Source organism: Carlito syrichta, unplaced genomic scaffold, assembly GCF_000164805.1.
Source record: "Carlito syrichta isolate Samal-C Ts95f unplaced genomic scaffold, Tarsius_syrichta-2.0.1 Scaffold309262, whole genome shotgun sequence".
Lineage (NCBI taxonomy): Eukaryota > Metazoa > Chordata > Mammalia > Primates > Tarsiidae > Carlito > Carlito syrichta.
Genome location: NW_007253358.1, coordinates 157,147 through 176,196, shown reverse-complemented (window position 1 = coordinate 176,196; position 19,050 = coordinate 157,147). Strand labels below are relative to the sequence as shown.

The window sequence follows — 19,050 nt, the reverse complement described above, 5'->3', positions numbered from 1 at the left end:
CCCTCAGGCTCAGGCAATCCACTCACCTCAGCCTCCCAAAGGCGTGGGATTACAGGCTGAGCCACCGAGCCCGGCAATGAAACCAATTTTTAAAAAAGGATATAAACTTGGGGCTCTAAAAGGAGACTAAAGACAATAGGAACTTTTAAGACTATACTGTAATCCTGCGCTTTGGGAGGCCGAGGTGAGTGAATTTCCTGAGCCTGCGGGTTCGAGACTCACCTGGGCAACTTGGGGAGACCTCATCTTTACAATAAATCAAAAATTAGCCGGCATGGTAGCGCATGCCTGTAGTTCCAGCAACTTGGAAGGCTGAGGCGGAAGGATCGCCGGAGCACAGCAGGTCGAGGCTGCGGATGGCTGGGAGCGTGCCACTGCCCTCTAGCCTGGGTGACAGAGTGAGACTCCAACTCAAAAAAAAAAAAGAACATACTGATATTGTTTGAAGTTCAATCTTGGCATGAAGTCATATTGCTAGGAGGAATAACCAGTTGAACTCTCTAACCAGTTGTACTGGGAGGTTTATGTTGAATGTGTCCAAAATTGTTTGAGACTCACAAAAGCGCTAGACAAATAGGCAGATTGAGATTCTATAAAATTGTAACTCAATTTTATCCTGGGAATCAGTATTCTCAGGGCAGGGTGGGGAAAAATAGACAATTGGCATTAATTTTTTTTAAAATAGAAAAAAAAAGCATAGCACCAGCAGCTATAACTTATACTATGCTTACAAAGTGCCTGCATACTTAACCATAACCCTATGAAGTAGGTTCTGTTATTATCTTCATTTTGTAGGTGAGGAAACTGGGCACAGAGAGGGTAAGTAATCTGCTGAAGGTCACAAAAGAATAAGCAAAAGAGCTGGGATTCAAATATAGGCAGTCTAGCTACAAGTACCACAATCTTATCACATTGCACTATATTATACTGGCAAGAAACTTAGTTGCTTTTTTCAAACAAATCTCTATTGAAATGATATGCATATAATTCACTTGGCAATATGAGACAATAATCATCTGGCTGGAACCTTTATTATTTCAGAAATAAGCATTCTATGTACTTTGAGATGATCAGTAATTGTTTCTTGATTACTATGATAAATATTTGTCAAAAATAGCAATCATCTCAATCATACAGACTTCTGTTCATTAAAGACTTCCAAAAATAACTCTTCTGTATCAAAAAAAACCCCTTACAAATATCACAAGAAAGTCAAGGTCTATGCAGGACAGAAGGAAAATTCTGCTAAGAAAAACTAATGAAGCATTCTCCCCTTTACAAGCAATATATTTCACTACAACAGAACTAGGTTTGCTTTGCTTTTTAGTGCTTGGTCTGAGAGGGAATGCAGGAAACCAAACTGCTTTCATAATCTCAAGTATAAGCTACAAACAGGTTTCTCCATAAAAGTTCCAAAGTTTGAAGAGATAAGAAAAGCAAGCATGTATTCATTTACACATTTCAATAAATGTGCAAAAAATCCCTCAGCAATGATGAACATGTTTGTATGTCTGGAAAAACAAAATTCATGCTTTGACTATTTTACCTTGAGAATAATCTTAAGGATATTTCATTTTATAGGATTCAAAAGTAAAACTCAGGATTGACATTCCGGACTGTCCTAACAATGAGAAGTCAAACATAACCACATCTACACTGTAAACAGAACCCTGAGAAGCAACAGCAGAAGAATGTATCACCTGTGTCTCTGTTTCAGGCTTAATACTTTTGCTAAGATCAACAGATGAATGTAAAAGCAGTCAATCACTTATTCAAATAATCAGATGTCTCTCACTAGCTGAATCACACAAGTGCTAAGTCCTAAGTATTAAAAAAAAACAACAAAAACAAAGGCAGTGCAGATGCCCCTTTCCTTCTCTCTGGTCCCTTTTCCAAACCTCTACTTCACTTACGACATTACTTACAATATTCTGCATTCCATAAAATATGCAGACAAACACAGGTTTGATAATTTTTACTTAACCTAATAAATTTAAAAATAGATAAAATACTTAACATTCTCATAACACAAACCTTAGTTTTCATGTTCATTAAAACATTCAAAAATTACTCAAACATGAGAATTGGAAATGTAGGTGCTTATGTGGGAGACAGCTACTGAATTTATTCTCCAGAAGAAAAAGCAGACCTGAAGCATCACATTACTGGAACGTTTTAAACATTGTGACTTGTTCTTATCTTCTAAACTTCAATGAAAGCTGCTTATACAAACTATTTAATGAATATCTGCCCTATTAAACAAGCAAGATATCTGATATAGCAGAGATGCCAGAAGTTGAGTCACTTCATTTCTTTCTGTTGCCTCCAGTTGCTAGCATAGTCGCAACTCGCATAAATATATTTAACGTATCCATGTAGATGCTCAGCATCCTGAAAAAGAAAATTATTGCCCATTACATATGATGCAATTCTAATAGGATAAATATTTATTAATATAGAAGAAAAACCAATACTGATTATTTGTTCTAACTACATGAAATGGAAATTAAAAATAAGATGTTTATCTGTCCTAGACTAGAAAATGGTAAAGGTTTTCCTTCTGGCAGATGAATCTTTTAAATGTTAAAGGGCAGTTTTAAAAATCATTATTCTATACTCTGACACTCCACTATGAGTATAGTAACTTGCAAAGAAAACTGGGTGACAACGAAATAATAAAAATAAAACCAAAGAAACACCTTTATTAAAACTTGTTAGACACAAGTCTGGCATTCTTAAATATAATATACTCACTTTGCTCCTCTACAGAAAACTGCTAGAAATCTGTAAGCTTTACAGCAACATTTTTTCTAAACCATAATATTAAGTTTTATTTTTTTTGCTTTTTATTTTTATTTTTTTTGAGTTGGAGTCTCACTTTGTCCAGACTGGAGTGCAGTGGCTGCTCCCAGCCACCGCAGCTTCGACTGCTGGGCTACGGCAATCCTTCCGCCTCAGCCTTCCAAGTAGCCGGAATTACAGGCATGCACTACCATGCCCGGCTGATTTTTTGATTTATTGTAGAGATGAGGTCTCGCCTGCCCAGGTGGGTCTCGAACCTGCGGCTCAGGCAATCCACTCACCTCAGCCTCCCAAAGGCGCGGGATTACAGGCTGAGCCACCGAGCCCGGCTTAAGTTTTGTTTTTAAAGAAAAACAAATTACTTTAAAAAGATGTGACAGACACCATGAAACTCAAGAAAATTGTATAAATAAAATAACCTACTTTGGTAGATTCCAAGAAAAGAGAAAAAGCATTATTATAGAACACTTAATGCCAACTAAAGTTGAAGAGTTTCCAATTTTTAGAAGCCTATTATAAAACAGGCTTCTCTATTAAAGAATCCAAGTCAATTATGTACATTTTTTGGTTTGTTTTTAGTTGGAGTCTCACTCTGTCATCCAGGCGGAGTGCAGTGGAACAATGATGGTTTACTACAGCCTCAACTTCATGAGCTCAGGCGATCCTTCTCCTTAGCCTCCCGAGTACAGATGCATGCTACCATGCTTGGCTAATTTTTAAAATTCTTTGTAGAGCTGAGGTCTTGCTATGTTGCCTAGATTGGGCTCAAGCAATTTTTGAGGCCTCCCTCCTCGGTCTCCCAAAGTGTTGGGATTACAGGTGTGAGCCATAGCAACTGGCCCAATTATGTACATTTTCCAGTAAAAAATACTTGACTAATATGCATCTTTTCTTGAGCTTTAAAGTCTGCAAAATATACACTACTAAAAATTGTTAATTGACCAATAAGAGCACATTTTTAAACCACGAGGCTAGTTAACAATAGGTACTCTGAGATAACTAAATGAATACCTAAATATTACATTTAGCTGCAATAAAATCAGAGGTTTTCTGCAAAGAGGTTTTACTAAAGAGAATAAACTAATCTGCAACAGAAATAAAATAGTAAAATATGACAGAGCCATCGTTGTGGGCTAAATGGTATCCCTTTCCAAAATATGTAAAAGTCCCATGCTCTGGTACCTGTAAACATGCCCTTATTTGAAAATTTGGTCTCTACAGATGTAATTAAGATATGTTAGAATGAAGTCATACTGGAGTACAGTAAGCCCTTAATCCAATATGACTGGTGACCTTAGGAGAAAAGAAGAGACAGAGACAGACCCCCAAAGAATGCCATGTTAAGATGGAGGCAGAGACTGAAGTGATCCACCTGCTAGCCAAAGAATGCCAAGGACTTCTAGCAGTAACAAGAAGCTAAGAGAGGGGTGTGTAACAGATTCATCCTTGGAAAGTACCATCCCTACTGACACCTTGATTTTGGACTTCTGGCCTCCAGAGTTGTGAGACAAAGTTCTTTCATCTTAAGTCACAGTTTGTGATACTTTATTATGAGTAGCCCTAGGAAATAAATATAGCCATAAAATAAAATAGGTCAAGCTAACACAAACATTCTTGTATAACCGAGTAACAACATTAAAAGTTACTTACGAGTTGATGGGATCATATTTTTGAACTCCATACATTGGTGCTATTTCTGCACGCTTGATTACTTTCTGGGTATCATACAGAAGGAACATGCTGAAAAGAACTAATCCACCATACATTGCCACTGAGTACAGAGTGGCACCAGCCACAGTGGTAGGTGGAAGAAACATAGATCCTGAAATCAAAATGGGAAAACAAAATTATGATTTTTTTCTTTCTTTTTTCTTTGAGTTGGAGTCTCATTCCATTGCCCAGGCTGGAGTGGCACACTCATGGCCACCCTAGCATTGACCTGCTGGGCTAAAGAGATCCTTCTGCCTCAACCTTCCAAGTAGCCGGAGCTACAGGCGAGTGCTACCATGCCCAGCTAATTTTTTTTAATTGTAGAGACAAGGTTTTGCCAAGTTGCCCGGGCTGCTCTTGAACCTGCAGGCTCAGGCAATTCACTCGCCTTGGCCTCCCAAGGGGTTGGGACTGCAGACTGAGCCACCAAGGGTTTATAATTTACATTACTTTTTAAAGAAATCTCTTTGGTATACTGTGAAGGTAAAAAGACATCTATGTGCTGGCTAATCTTATTTACATTAGCTCAAAACCTATGATACTCATTTCTCCAGTGGGTTACTTGTTCACATTACAGGAAGGCTCTTGCATCAAATAAATTCTCCAGATCAACTTGCTCATTTTAGATGTACTTGGTAAAACCAATAATAATGGTTGGCCATGTTGCCAAGATTTTTATATGACACCAAATAGTAAAATCCAGGCAAATCAGCGTATATCTTTTAAGTAACTTTTTTTTCTTTTTTTGAGTTGGAGTCTCACTCTGTCGCCCAGGCTGGAATGCAGTGGCACGCTCCTGGCCACCGCAGCCTCAACCTGCTGGGTTCAGACCATCCTTCCGCCACAGCCTTCCAAGTAGCTGGAACTACAGGTGCACGCTACCATGCCCAGCTAATTTTTTTGTTTTATTGTAGAGATGAGGTCTCGCCAAGTTGCCCAGGTGGGTCTTGAACCCGCAGGTTCAGGCAATTCACTCACCTTGGCCTGCCAAAGTGCAAGATTACAGGCTGAGCCATTAAGTAACTTTTTAAAATGACTCAACAAGTTAGGATACTGGAGTATGTCAGATATTAGGACACTATGAACCAAGAACTAAGTGTCAAAGCACAGTAACTTACCCAGCGAGGACACAAATACGAGACCCAGGCCCACTCCCAGGGGCGCACCCATGTTCAGAAACTTTTCACTGGGTGCGCACATGGCCACAGTGGAGAGACCTCCCACGATGCCAGCTGTGTACCATGCAGCTCTGATGAGAAGAGGTCCCCCTATTATCGTCAGAGGAGCCACCACTGCACCCATCACACCTGAAGAAAGAGCAAGTGCTCATAAGTATTTACTATAAATAACAATTTAAAGGGAAAACTGCCATTTCTAACATGCTATCTTAACATATGACACTTTACTGTTTAAACAATATGATTACAAAAAGTTATGCTTTTAGATACTACCCCACAATCAAAATTCCATAATCAAAACCTGTGGCTATGCAAAATTCTACATGACAACATTAATACCATTCCTAGTTATACAGTTACAACTCATAGAAACACTAATCTACATTTTCAGTAACTGTCAAATTCCATGTAGCTCACTATTTGGATCTGTGCTTACCACCAGTTTTTACAACAACATTCATGTAAGAATTGAGATTAAAAGGCTTAAAACAGGGTCAAAAGGGAATAAAGCAAAAGTAAAGAGCACATAATGATAATCTTTGTTAAAAATTCTTTTATAAGTATTTTGTAGAGATGAGGTCTCTCTATGTTGCCTAAGCTGGTCTCAAACTCCTGGTCTCAAGTGGTCCTCCCGCCTTGGTCTCCCAAAGTACTGGGATTATAGGTGTGAGCCACCATACCCAGTTGATGATAATTATAGAACTTCCAGGACAGATACTCCTGTTACTCTGTGTTAACAGCTAATGCTATCACAGTTTATAAAAAGTAATTTTAGTTGTCAGATATTTATAAACATCTTTATAAAAACTACGTAAAATAATTTAAGGTAAATGAAAGTCCTTAATTAAAAAAATCACTTAGATAAGGTATTACTTTAGTGTGGAGCAGAACAAGTTAGCCTTTTCTTAATCATGGCTTACCTAACAGACTAGGCACAGTGTGATCATCATACTAAATTTTCAATACTAGTATATGTATATTGTGTTTGCAAGAGTAACATTCTAGATCAAGTAATAGGTATATTATATCTTATGATGATGAATAATTCAAAAATACATTTTGCTCTAGGAATGATATTGGAAAAATATTTCTACATATGACAGTTTTATTTAGATTACTATCAGTTTTGTATTTGGCAGCAAAATTTTTAGTAAAATTTTATCTACCCTGAGTTTTCTATTCTTCTAAAGATACCAGAAAATAACAACTCTCAAGTTGATTTGTATCAGATAAAATCCTCCTGGTATTGAACAAAATACACAAAAGCAATTCTCTGTATAGACTAGAATATTACAGAAGAAAAGTTCAATATTGGAGAGTCCGTGGTCTTAGCAGCAGAAGCAACTTTTCAGAGCAAAGGTCTGGCAATAATGTAACCAATAATGATTGAAGAAAGTTGTGTTTTCTAAATATGAGGTTCAATTACATATAAATCATTTACAACCATGAGAAGCCACCCCAAGAAAGGTAGTATTCAAGGTTGTTTAGTATCAATTTTAAATAGAACATACCAGAATGTAGCAACCAAGCAAGATGCTTTGGGCCTGGGCTCCGGTCATACGATATTGATTGTACAAGCATTCCAGCTCCAATCATGGCTGCAAAGGTTGCACCGATTGTCTGAAAGACACATATTATTAAGAAAAAATAAATTCTTACCCAAAGGCTTCAACCATACTTAGTTATTTCTAAGAAACCAGTTTTAAAAGATTAAGGAAAATAAACCAAACCCTCTATTTTTCTGGCACATTTAAGGTCTTGGGTTTATTTCACAGTTTTGGCTAAGTTAGCAAGTGTGCTCTCTACTGCCATCTATGAGTTTTTGCAAATAGTTTCAAATATGTGACTTGAGCTTGGACTGGCACCATTATCTTTTAACAATTTTATTCTTGTTGGAGGGAAAACAAAAACCCTTTAAGAATCCCAGGATAATTGTTCTGAATTAAAATATATATTTTGCTATAGCACACAGAGCATTTTCTTTAAAAATAAGTCATGACCTAATAATTAGAAAAAATATACATAGCAAATTGCTTTGAATTCTGTATTTACTAAATGAAAACTGAAAAACAGAGGGTGGCTATCACAGCCCATGGAAAAGAAGATGAGAAATAATGATTCTACACTTCTATCCTTCCAGGTTTATGGCTGACTTGGTCCTCATTCTTTTTTCTTTGCCTATCTAAGATTTCCATTATTATAACATTTAAATATTCCCAGTGTATATCAAGAAGAAATGTGTATAATGGAAGGGATAGTCATAATCTTCAAGAGATTTAAAGTGGAGTTTACAAACTTGTATCCCTTAGATAGAATCATGCAGATGTTTTGTTTGACCAACTATTAAAAAAAAATTAAATATGGTGAGTGCTTTCAGTTGGGAAGGCTTTCTTTAGATGTAAATAATCTTTGGTATGACACACCAGGCCTGCTTACTAATGGACATTGTCTGTTTGGCCCATGGACATCAACATGTTTGACCTCTAATGCGATGTACACTAGGTAAACAATACAGCTGTTTTTGCTAAGGATGGGAAAACCTTAATACAGAAAAGCATACTGAACCAGGCGTGGTGGTGTGCGCCTGCAGTCTCAATTACCGGAGAAGCTGACATGGGAGGATTACTTGAGTCTAGGAGTTTGAGTCTAGCCCAGGTAACACAGCAAGACTCCATCTCTATAAAAAATAAAAGGAGGGCAACCTATTTCAGGTTCCCTCCCACTGTGGGAGCTTTTCTGTCTCCTTAATAAATCCTACCAAAAAAAAAAAGCATACCAAGTTCCATTCCACCATTTTCCAGTGGTGAAACAATTACTGAAAATGACTTCATGCACCCTCTGAGTATAGCATTTTCAGGATAGTTATTACAATTATATTTTTTTCTTTTATGGTCCCTTATGACCAGTCTCTTTTTTGTTTTTGGGTCAGAGTCTCACTCACTTTGTCGTCCAGGTTAGACTGCAGTGGCACTATCACTGCTACTGAAGTCTCGACCTGTTGTGCTCAAGTGATCCTTCCACTTCAGCCTTCCAAGTAGCTGAGACTATAGGTGTGCACCACCACCAGGCCTGGCTAATTTTTTATTTATTGTAGAGTCAAGGGTCTCACCATGTTGCCCAGGCTGGTCCTAAACTCCTAGGCTTAGGCAATCCTGTTGTCTTGGCCTCCCAAAGTGCTGGTATTACAGGTGTGAGCCATTGTGCCCGGCCTCATTTTTTTGTCTTTAACCTTTCTATACTCCATACTCTGCTATACTGAGCTGGGAGGGCTGCAAACATGCCCCAAAGTTTTATGCCTCCTTAACTCTGTTCACTGTGCCTAAGAATATCTTCTTCCTATCTGGTTGATTTAATTAGGTATTGCCTCTTTGTCTTGAAAGCTTTTTCTAGGAGGTACCCTGGTTTCCCAGAAGAGGAGATACCTCTCCTCTTCTGAAAGCACTTGGAACAAACTTTGACATTATCTGTGTGTTTGTGTGTGTGTTTGTCTATCACTGCCAAGAGACTTTATATTCATCTCTGTAGCATCTGTCTTTGGCATTCCCAAGTATTTTTTGAAGGTATCCCTAAGTGGAGGAGGGTGATCTTTTGCTCAGAGGGTGCTGAGGATATATAATCCAAGTACCAAACTTCTTTGAAGTCTTATCTTAGGACCTAAAATTTTATTTAAATCTGTCATAATATTGCCAGATTTATTACAAAAGTATTGTTTTAAATGATTTATGTAACTTTGATTAAAACTGACATTCCATGCTTATTTTGTGCCTTCATGAACCTTAGGCCTAGGAGATACATGACATTCATTACTTTTTTACTTTTTAGTAGAGATTGCACTATGTTGCACAGGCTGGTCCAGAACGGCTGAGCTTAAGTGATCCTCTGTGCCTTGGCCTCCCAAAGTGCTGGGATTACAGGTGTGAGCCACCATGTCCTGGCCTATGACACCATTTGAAAAGCATGACCCTAAGACTACGTAGATGTTCAAATGGCTAAGCTACTGTAAATGATTCTCTTTTTGGAAAGTACAAGATAGTAGAAATATTATAGCCTTGGGTTACTATGTGGGGAACTGGTAAATATCACACAAACTCTTCCACTTCTCCTTTCCCTCCAGTCTCACACTCTCTGCTCTAGTTTACCATTCATTTCAGGTCTTAGAAAAGCACAGCTGGCAGAACTGCTTCATGTATCTTCCACATTAGTTCTTAAAATTCAAATACAAATCACACTTTTGCTTTTCCAGTATCTTCAATGGCCTCAATTGCCTAGGTTCTCTCTTCAGCTTGGCAATTAAACTTTCTAACTATTAATTAAACCTTTCTAACTATGTCTTCTTCACACTTCAGACCTCAAATGCTCAAACTTCACTCTAACAAGGCTGTAAGTCACTTTTAAAATTAGGTTTTCCTACCTTTTCTTTGCTCAAGCTGGTTGGTAAAACTGGACTGCCCTTGTCCACTTCTAAAATACACATGCTGGCCTTCAACAACCCTGGTGAAATAAATGTCTTCTTCACAGAACTTCCCTAATAGTCTAAGACAGAAATTTTCAACTGACTGCACTTTCTACTTCTTATTGTATAACCTGTACCACTTATTCTAGTTCATCCCTTCTACCAGGTAGCAGAGAAACAAGGTATACATCCAAAATCATATTCTCAGATTTGGCAAATACCAAGTGCTCAAGAAATACTCATCGAATATAAAATCTTGTATAAGGTCAGGAAGCTTAGGAATAACAGTGGCAGCACTATTCTATGCTTAATAGCATAGAATGCTTAGGTATTTGTGACAGGCATTTTCTCTAAGATGGTTTTGCATTTGCTTTGTTTTTTAGTAAACTGCTACACAACAGAGGCTCTTTGCTATCTGCTGGATATTTCTGTAAGTTTGATTTCCAACTCCTTTGGTGCTATTAGAATATATATTTAACAAACAGTAATAGCTGACTTACCTCAGAATGCACTTCCTACTTTGTCTTAGCTACATTAATACAGGCTGAGTATCCCTTACTAGAAATGCTTGGGACTAGAAGTGTTTCAGATTTTGAAATATTTACATTATAACCACCCATCCAGCATCCCTAATACAATCACCCCATCTGAAATGTTCCAATTTCCTTTAAGTGTCATATTAACACTCAGAAATCTCAAAGTTTGGAGCATTTTTTATTTTGGATTAGGGATACTTAACCTGTAATTCATATATTTGAACAAAAACTTATTAAACCTAGTATTCTTTCTATTAAACACCTGTTCTTCCTAATAGATTTAATCGAATCTTTTGATCTTTAGATGGAAAAGGAAAACAGCTGACTTACCACCCAAGAGCCTCTCATCATGAAGTTCATAAGAACAGGAGTTCTGCTTATTGCCAAGGCAGACAAAGCTGTTAAACCAATACTTCCTCCTAAGTACATATAGGTAGAATGAATTCTATCCTTCACATACTGAGGCCAAATTCTGTAAGAAACATGACATAGTTAATTTATGGAATTATGGATTTGAATTCTAGTTGAGTCATTTACTAGCTGGATAAGATTTACTACTAAATCTTATTCACTTCATTTATCATGGATATAATTATGCATATTTTGGAGTTACTATAAAGATTAAATGAGATAAAACATATAGGCACTTGGCATGTATAAAAAGCAACATATTTCTTCCTTGCTTAAATATATATAGCCCTGTTAAAAGATTTTTATTGAGGTTTGAATAAACATATGCCAAGGAAGTAAGAAGATATTCTTTTTTTTATTCATATACACTCTAAAAGTGACCAAAGAATGAGAAGAAAACTGGAATTGTTGGGGAACAATTTACTTACACAGCCTTTTCAATAGCTCCAATCTCATTAGACATTCCCAAGCCATAGTAGCACAATGCTCCAAGACCAACAGCAGCCCCTCCAGCAACAAACCATCTTCCCATCTGATCAACTGCAGAACACAGGAAGAAACGCAGGTTACTATTGGCATGTCTTGATTAAATTAACATGCTGGTATAAGGCTTTTGCAATATTCAAGGGAAACGAAATCATACTATTTTTCTTCCTAATAGCCATAATTAGTGCATATGGGGTATAGAAATGACCTCAAAGTTAGGGAACCAGTAGAAACCAGCAGTATCCTGAAACAAAGAGTAATGTGAACAGTACAAAAAAAGAAAGAATCAGACTTAATTAAACTCCAGCCTCATTCCAACAACATTTGAGGGGGGCAGTCTATCTGTAGATATGGGGATAATTCTGTGACACATTTTATATATATATATATATATATATATATATTTTTTTTTTTTTTTTTCCAAGTTGGAGTCTCACCCTGTCGCCCAGACTGGAGTGCAGTGGCCGCTCCCGGCCACCACAGCCTTGACCTGCTGGGCTCCGGCGATCCTTCCGCCTCAGCCTTCCGAGTAGCCAGAATTATAGGCATGCGCTACCATGCCTGGCTGATTTTTTGATTTATTGTAGAGATGAGGTCTCGCTGCCCAGGCGGGTCTTGAACCTGTGGGCTCAGGCAATCCACTCACCTCAGCATCCCAAAGGTGCGGGATTACAGGCTGAGCCACCGAGCCCGGCGACACATTATATTAAAAAAGAGGTGGGGTGTGTTCTCATAACACTCTTAGAAAGCAAAAAATAAGAAGGAAATGTTAATAGTCATACCACAGTGTATCTAAAGTGGTATTAACAAAGATGATGCTTTACATGGGGTCAAGAAAAAAGAGAAAGAAGAAATAAGAAATTTGTGTTTATGCAGCAGAATCTAGGGAAAGTATGCTCTTATTTTAGAGGCCAGAGAGACAATTAACTTATCAACTCTAACTTGATAGAGGTATTCATAAAGAACATCGTACTCCTTTTAGTCTAAATTTGTTGACTAAGAATGTTAATAGGCTGTCACTACTTAATTGATATGATTTGGTTTCTTGAGTCAATCCACAGAGATAACCTGAAGGACACTGACTAGGACTCTCACCTACAGTAATGACATACTTCAAAATTGTTAAGAAGCAGTGGTACTTTTTGATTAGCTTTGGGAAGACATTAAGATATTGCCCTCCTATAGGCAGTCAGTGGGAGGGCATTCCTTGGGCAGCTAGGCTTTTATTAACATCCATATTTTATGACTTATTCTTAATCTGAAATTATACAAATACTATACGCTTGAATGAAGATTATACATACTTCAAATGAACTTCTTCAATAGTTTACACCTTTTAGATCATAGCATAATCCTTTTTCTTAAAAAAAGAGAAAAGAAAAATTTCCACTGGAATATGACTGGAAACCAATGAACCCAGTGCAAAGCCCAATCTTTTTCAAGTCATCAGATCTCTGAGAATAATAATGTGGTTTTTCTTTCCAGAAAATGCACAAAACATATGTATTTTTTAGAAGGTTGTTCATGGACCTCTTAAAACATATCCATGGACTCCAGGTTAAAAACTTAAGACATTCACTTACTTTTAAATATTTTTTCCATCGATGGTTCCAATGCTGCCTCTTTGAGTTCTTGGCCAGTTTTCCCACGCCGGATCCCAATTCTTGTCTTGGTGGCATATTCCTAATACATGTACAAACATACCAAAGCACCCATACCAAAGTACCATGTTAATAAAGTAATATCAGGATCGCTTTACACTAGAAAACTCTAGTAAAGGAAACCTGGTACTTCATTATATGTAATTTCACTATGAAAGTTTGTTAACCAACCTGAAAAATTAAACATATATCTTACCTGTCTCCCTTCTTGAAGCGATTCAGTAGTCCATTATACACTTAACTACTTTAAGCTTCAGCATAACTTCTTCTCTAATAAGCTACAGATTTTACTTATAGACACAGAATTATTATATTTTAAATATTAACCAAATAGCAAGATAAGACTATTTTTTTCCTTTTTTTTTTTTTTGAGTTGGGGTCTCACTCTGCACCCAGGCTGGAGTGCAGTGGCACAATCTTGGTTCACCGTGGCCTCTAACTCCTGGGCTCAAGTGATCCTCCTGCCTCAACCTCCTGAACAGCTGGACTACAGAAGTATGCTACAACGCTTGGCTAACTTTTCTATTTTTTGTAGAGACGAGGATCTCACTTTACCTCAGTTGATCTCAAACTCCTAGGCTCAAGCAATCCTCTTGTCTCAGCCTCACAAAGTGATGGGATTACAGGCATGAGCTACCATGCCCAGCCAAGAATCTATTAACATTAAATGTATTCAATTAGGCATCATTGGCTACATTTTGTCATCTGGTAAATGAACTCAAGAAAGGTATCTTACCTTAACTTAAAGGGAAACTGATGACTACTACCTCTGTTTTGGCTCTTTTTCAAGAGTGAAACAGTTCATTTAAGAGAAAAAAAGAGCCGGGCTCGGTGGCTCAGCCTGTAATTTCGTGCTTTGGGAGGCTGAGGTGAGTGGATTGCCTGAGTCCGTGGGTTCAAGATCTGCCTGGGCAACTTGGTGAGACCTCATCTCTACAATAAATCAAAAAATTAGCCGGGCGTGGTAGCGCATGCCTGTAGTTCCAGCTACTTGGAAGGCTGAGGCAGAAGGATTGCTGGAGCTCTAGCATGTCGAGGCTGCAGTGGCCGGGAGTGGCCACTGCACTCCAGTCTGGGCGACAGAGTGAGACTCCAACTCAAAAAACAAAAAACAAAAACAGAGGAAAAAAGTTGTCTCCTTCTAGTTTTCATATATCCTCCTTACTTACCTCACACTTCAAAAATTAGATTCCTTCTACTCTGAATGCTGGAGAACAAATCTATTGTAAAAGGAAATGGATTTCTCTCTAATCAGACAGATTTTATTCAATCATTCTCTAAATAAGTGTTAAAATAATATCTTTAGTAACTTATCAGTAATCTACTGGCCACCTGGTAATATCCCTGGGTTCTTAAACTTTTGACTATAGGTCCCACGATCTTTGTTGCAACACTTACTCTCAATTCCTCACAATGTACTCTAAATTTTCTGATGAGAAATTCCAAGAGCTGAAAGTAAAGGAAAGTTACAGAAGCTCTTTTTCTCTTCCATATGTGATAAGGAGGAACCAAAGCAGCACAAAATTAATGGGGAGAAAGATGACTGTGGACATTATCAAGGCCAACTGCTGCAGTAAATTACTAAAGGCAAAGCAGCAAGCTTCATACTCTGCTTAAAAAATGGTCCCAGGGGCACAAATAGAGAAACAAAATAAAAACATTCAAATTATACTTACCCTGCTGGGTGTTAAGAGCCATTGATTCTTCGTGATGGAATTCTTCACAATGGAATTCTTCACAAAGGGGGAGGCCTTGGTGAAAGTTGGATGGAAAACCCTAGAAGGTAGCGTCCGGAGACATACAAGCCTTGCAGCCAGCATGGTGGTACGCCAGGTTTATCAAGCAGATCTGAAATGCTAGTTGGAAAGACAGAAAATAACCCATTAAGCTAATCAAGACAGGGACACTGGAGCCAGGTATAGTAGTTCACGCCTGTAACCTAAGCTCCTGAGGAGGCTGAGGTAGGAGAATCACTTGAGCTAAAGAATTAGAGACCAGTCTGGGTAACAGAGCAAGACTCTCATCTCTGAAGAAAAAAAAAATGTAAAAAAATAACAAAAAATGGAGAAAGACATAGAGGAGTCAGAGACAAGGAACAATTTATCTTTTATTAGAAAGAGGGAATAAAGCAACCTTTTAAATTTCCAGTGGTAAATCCTTTGCTTGTTCCTTGTAATTCGAGAAACCTATCTCATAAAAGTCAGTTGAATGGAGTCCCAAATTAGGTTTAAGTCCCAGTTTGACCAATAACAGGATACAACACTCTGCAGAAGTTATGGGTAACATCGAGTGGATGTTAATAACAGAATGTAACTACAGAGTCTGTGATGGCTTTTACAAATGTGGTTTTGTCTTAAGATTCACATCGTGCTCAATGAGAAAATTTAAAAGAATCTGTGTAAATTTTGAGCAGAGGGAAAATGTCATCCAAGGAAGAGATGAATAACTCTTCAAGGTCATATTGCATTACAAGGCTAAAAGATATCAACAGAAGCCAAGTATATAAATTTCAGCAAATCATGCCCAGTATTACTTTCCTTCGAGATAAGATATAAAAATATTCAAAGTTAACCTATATTCCCCACTATAACTATATAAAGGACATTCAATCTTTCAACGTAAACTTAGTGACCAATAAGGTTTCCCTTATGTTAGACTCCTTTGTTGGTGTCTTCAAAATAAAAACATCCCAAAAATTGGATTTTTTTTTTTTTTTTAGCTCCAGGGCAGATTACAGAGGATGAGTAGTCAACCAGAAGTCAGCTGACCATCTTTCTGTAATGCTAAGGTGACTACCACAACAACAGGTGAGATTGTGGAGACAACTATAAGCCAACTTGGGCTACCAGCCCATCTCTGATCTTTTGGGTCTCATTTTCCCCATCTGTAAAATAAGAGAATAGGAGAGAACTGGACAGTGTTCAGACTACAGTGCTGAACTCTGCACCACTTGCCTTGAAAAATGCCCTAATGAATCTTACAAGGCAGTCTCTGGGTTTTACTTTAATCTTAACGATTCAACCTCCAAAAATGTGACCAAGAAAATGTGTTTTAACAAGCGCTCCCAAAGCTAAGAACCCTTGATTTAAAGTTAACTGAGTGTCCTCCCAACTCTGCCACTGAACTGTAAAGGGTCTGTAACACTCGGCACCTGTCCTTTGGGTAAACACTGAGCCCGTCTAGCACTTTCTTGCCATGACATCATCTCAACCTACAGCTGTCCCGTATAATCCTCAGTCTACTGGGACCAAAGGAGCCCAGCTCAGAGTGGTCCCCACGTCGACTAACAACCCAGAGTGGGAATCCCGCTTCTGCCGCGTTAGAAGTGACCTTATGAGGGTGTTGGACCTCTGAGACTCAGGTGTCTCTGTTATGTATTACAGAAAATACTACTGACCTTCACATTAGAGCTTACGCTTCCATGAGCACTGCTAAGCTCGGGGACCCAGCCCCCCTGACTTAGAGGATAACCGGCAGCAAGCCCCCCACCAGGGTCAACGCACAACTCTGCGACAACCCCCGCTTCAGGTGCCTCATCTACTAGGGTAGCGGCTGCACGGCCTGGCCACGAGCATGACTCAGCACCTCGCTGCCAGGGCAAGGAGGCCAGCAAGTGAGCCCCTGCCCGCCTGTCCTTGGCCCTGTGGCCGCCGCCCCCTCCACCGGGTCACACACAAGACGGCGACCCTGACGCGTAGCCCGGCCGTGACCAGCGGCCTCTAGCCCTCCCCAACCGCACCCAGTGGCCCCACGAGGCCGGTAGTCAGGAGTACCGGGAACCCCGAATGCCTGCCGAACCGGGGAAGCAGTACCTCAGTACCCGGTCACCTCCACCGCGCAGTTCCCCTTCCGGGCCGGCGAAACGCGCACGCCCGCACACCCCCACCGCCCTGGCTCCCACCCGCTCCTTACGGTCTCTGCGCGTGCAGTCCCGCCTACTCACTGCATGACGCAACATCCGAAGAGACGGTAAATAGTACAAGCAGCCAATCAGGAGCAGGAGCAGGTCCCTGACGGAAGGGCGGGCACACTGAGGGCGGGGTTGCGGGTTGGTGGGCGGGGCCAGTTGAGGATTGTTGGAAACGGCACAATCGGAGTCCATCTTGAGTGTGGGCAGGGAAGCGAGCGTGTCCGGTTTAGTTTTTAGCGGCGGAACTTTGCTTTTGTCGCAACCTTTTCTCTCTCAACGATACAATTATTATTTAAAAATTGAAAAGGAAGTCATGTTAGAATTAAAAATTATTTCGTCGTCCTGTTTCCTCCTTATTGAAGGCCTTTTTTGTGCCTTAATTTACTGTGAGATAAGTATTGCGCTTAATGTGGCTCTTTCAGATTGTAGCCAACCCGGCTTCTTGGGTCTGACCTCAAGGTTAGGTGAGGAAATCCAGAAAAGGTTATTTCTATTTTTTTTTTTCTTTTTAATTGCCTTGTGACCTTGCCAGGCAAGTTTCTCTGTGAACCTGTATGGTAGGGCTATAAAGTACAGCTCTGCCTCCTACCAGGGTTGTTCTCAGGACTATGAAGATGTTTTCGTTGTGCTTAATTTGTTAAGTGAAAAGCCGTTTCTCGAGTACAGGAGAGTTGTTTATTTATTTTCATTCTCTCTGTTTCCCTTTGAACAAATACTGAATATTCAGCTTTGTACTAAGGTCTGTACTTGGGATACATACAAATAAGTCAAACACACGTGCTACTACTGCTTTAGCAAAACAAGTCCTTGTCCTTCTGGTTTTACTTTCTAGTGGAGACAGAGACAAGAAAAATATAGTGTTAGGTGGTGATAAATATCCTGAAGGAAAAGCGGGGCTAAAGCCCTGGAGGGGTGCTATTTTAAACAAGGTGTTTTAACAAGATGTAAAATCTGTGAACTTTTATTATCTCCTAAGCAATTTATTTTACTTTATTATTCTCTCCTAACCATGTAAATCTTGACAACGATAACCATTTACCTTCCATGTGGGTGATAAAAGAGTTTGGCAGCAACAGAATTCTTATCTCTTTACTCTGATAATGGCAGGGAACACTAGAGAAATCTGTCACTTTTGGTATTGAACAAATCAAGTATAATCAACTCAATCTTACTTTAGATCTTGGTCCAGTTTGATTAGCTAGCAAATAGGTTTTCTGTTTAGCTCCTTCAGTGATAAACTTTTTTTCTATAGTTTCTGTTATCAGCAAAGAGAAGGGATTTACAATGCAGTGCCTGAATAAACAATCTTGAAATCAATGACTCAAGATTCTTATTAAGTAAAGCTTATTTTTCCCAGACTGGAAGAAAAATTTCTGATTTATTATTTTCCTTTCTTAAGGAAGGGGCTTGTATTGTTTCTACAGTTGTTAAATATGTTGAAGCAGGATCACATTATTAGGAAGATAAGCTTGTGGCAGTGTAGGGTGGGGAGAGGTTCCATTGACTGGGAAATGTATAGGAAATCTATTGCAGTTGTTCAAACAAAAGGTGATAAAGGCTGGAAGTAAGCCAGGAGAAGGATAGAGACGGTTATACGACAGAGATATATCACTGAGGTGGAATTTTCAGGGTTTAATGACCGGTTGGATACAACTGATAAGAATGAGGGAGGTACCCTGAATAATTCTTCTGTTTCGAATTGGGTGGAAAATTATGCCATTAATTTAGAAATAGGTACAGGAAGAGATACCAATGAGGGGAAGTAGATAGATAAAACTTAGTTTGAAGTGCTAAATTGTAAGATCTCTTTTTCTTTTTCGAGTTGGAGTCTCACTCTGTCGCTCAGACTGGAGTGCAGTGGCCGCTCCCGGCCACCGCAGCCTTGGCCTGCTGGGCTCCGGCG

General features: G+C 39.0%; 1 protein-coding gene across 4 annotated transcripts; it reads right to left on the bottom strand.

Annotated features, from left to right (window-relative positions):
* Window positions 1-1,012: 1,012 nt before the first annotated feature.
* Window positions 1,013-17,093, bottom strand: GHITM (growth hormone inducible transmembrane protein). 4 transcript variants are annotated; one of them, XM_021717069.1, is made up of 10 exons: window positions 17,058-17,085; window positions 16,380-16,388; window positions 14,914-15,093; window positions 13,160-13,259; window positions 11,519-11,630; window positions 11,010-11,151; window positions 7,202-7,310; window positions 5,631-5,819; window positions 4,453-4,624; window positions 2,094-2,391 (listed from the first exon to the last, which is right to left on the bottom strand). In XM_021717069.1, the coding sequence occupies exons 3-10, from the start codon at window positions 15,055-15,057 to the stop codon at window positions 2,307-2,309; spliced, it is 1,053 nt and encodes a 350-aa protein (XP_021572744.1). In that variant the 5' UTR covers window positions 15,058-15,093; window positions 16,380-16,388; window positions 17,058-17,085; the 3' UTR covers window positions 2,094-2,306. The 4 variants fall into 4 exon arrangements, with proteins under 4 accessions (XP_008065204.1, XP_021572744.1, XP_021572745.1 ...); XM_008067013.2 differs by lacking the exon at window positions 16,380-16,388 and having other exon boundaries at window positions 1,013-2,391; window positions 17,050-17,093; XM_021717070.1 differs by lacking the exon at window positions 16,380-16,388 and having other exon boundaries at window positions 13,156-13,259; window positions 17,050-17,093.
* Window positions 17,094-19,050: the final 1,957 nt, after the last annotated feature.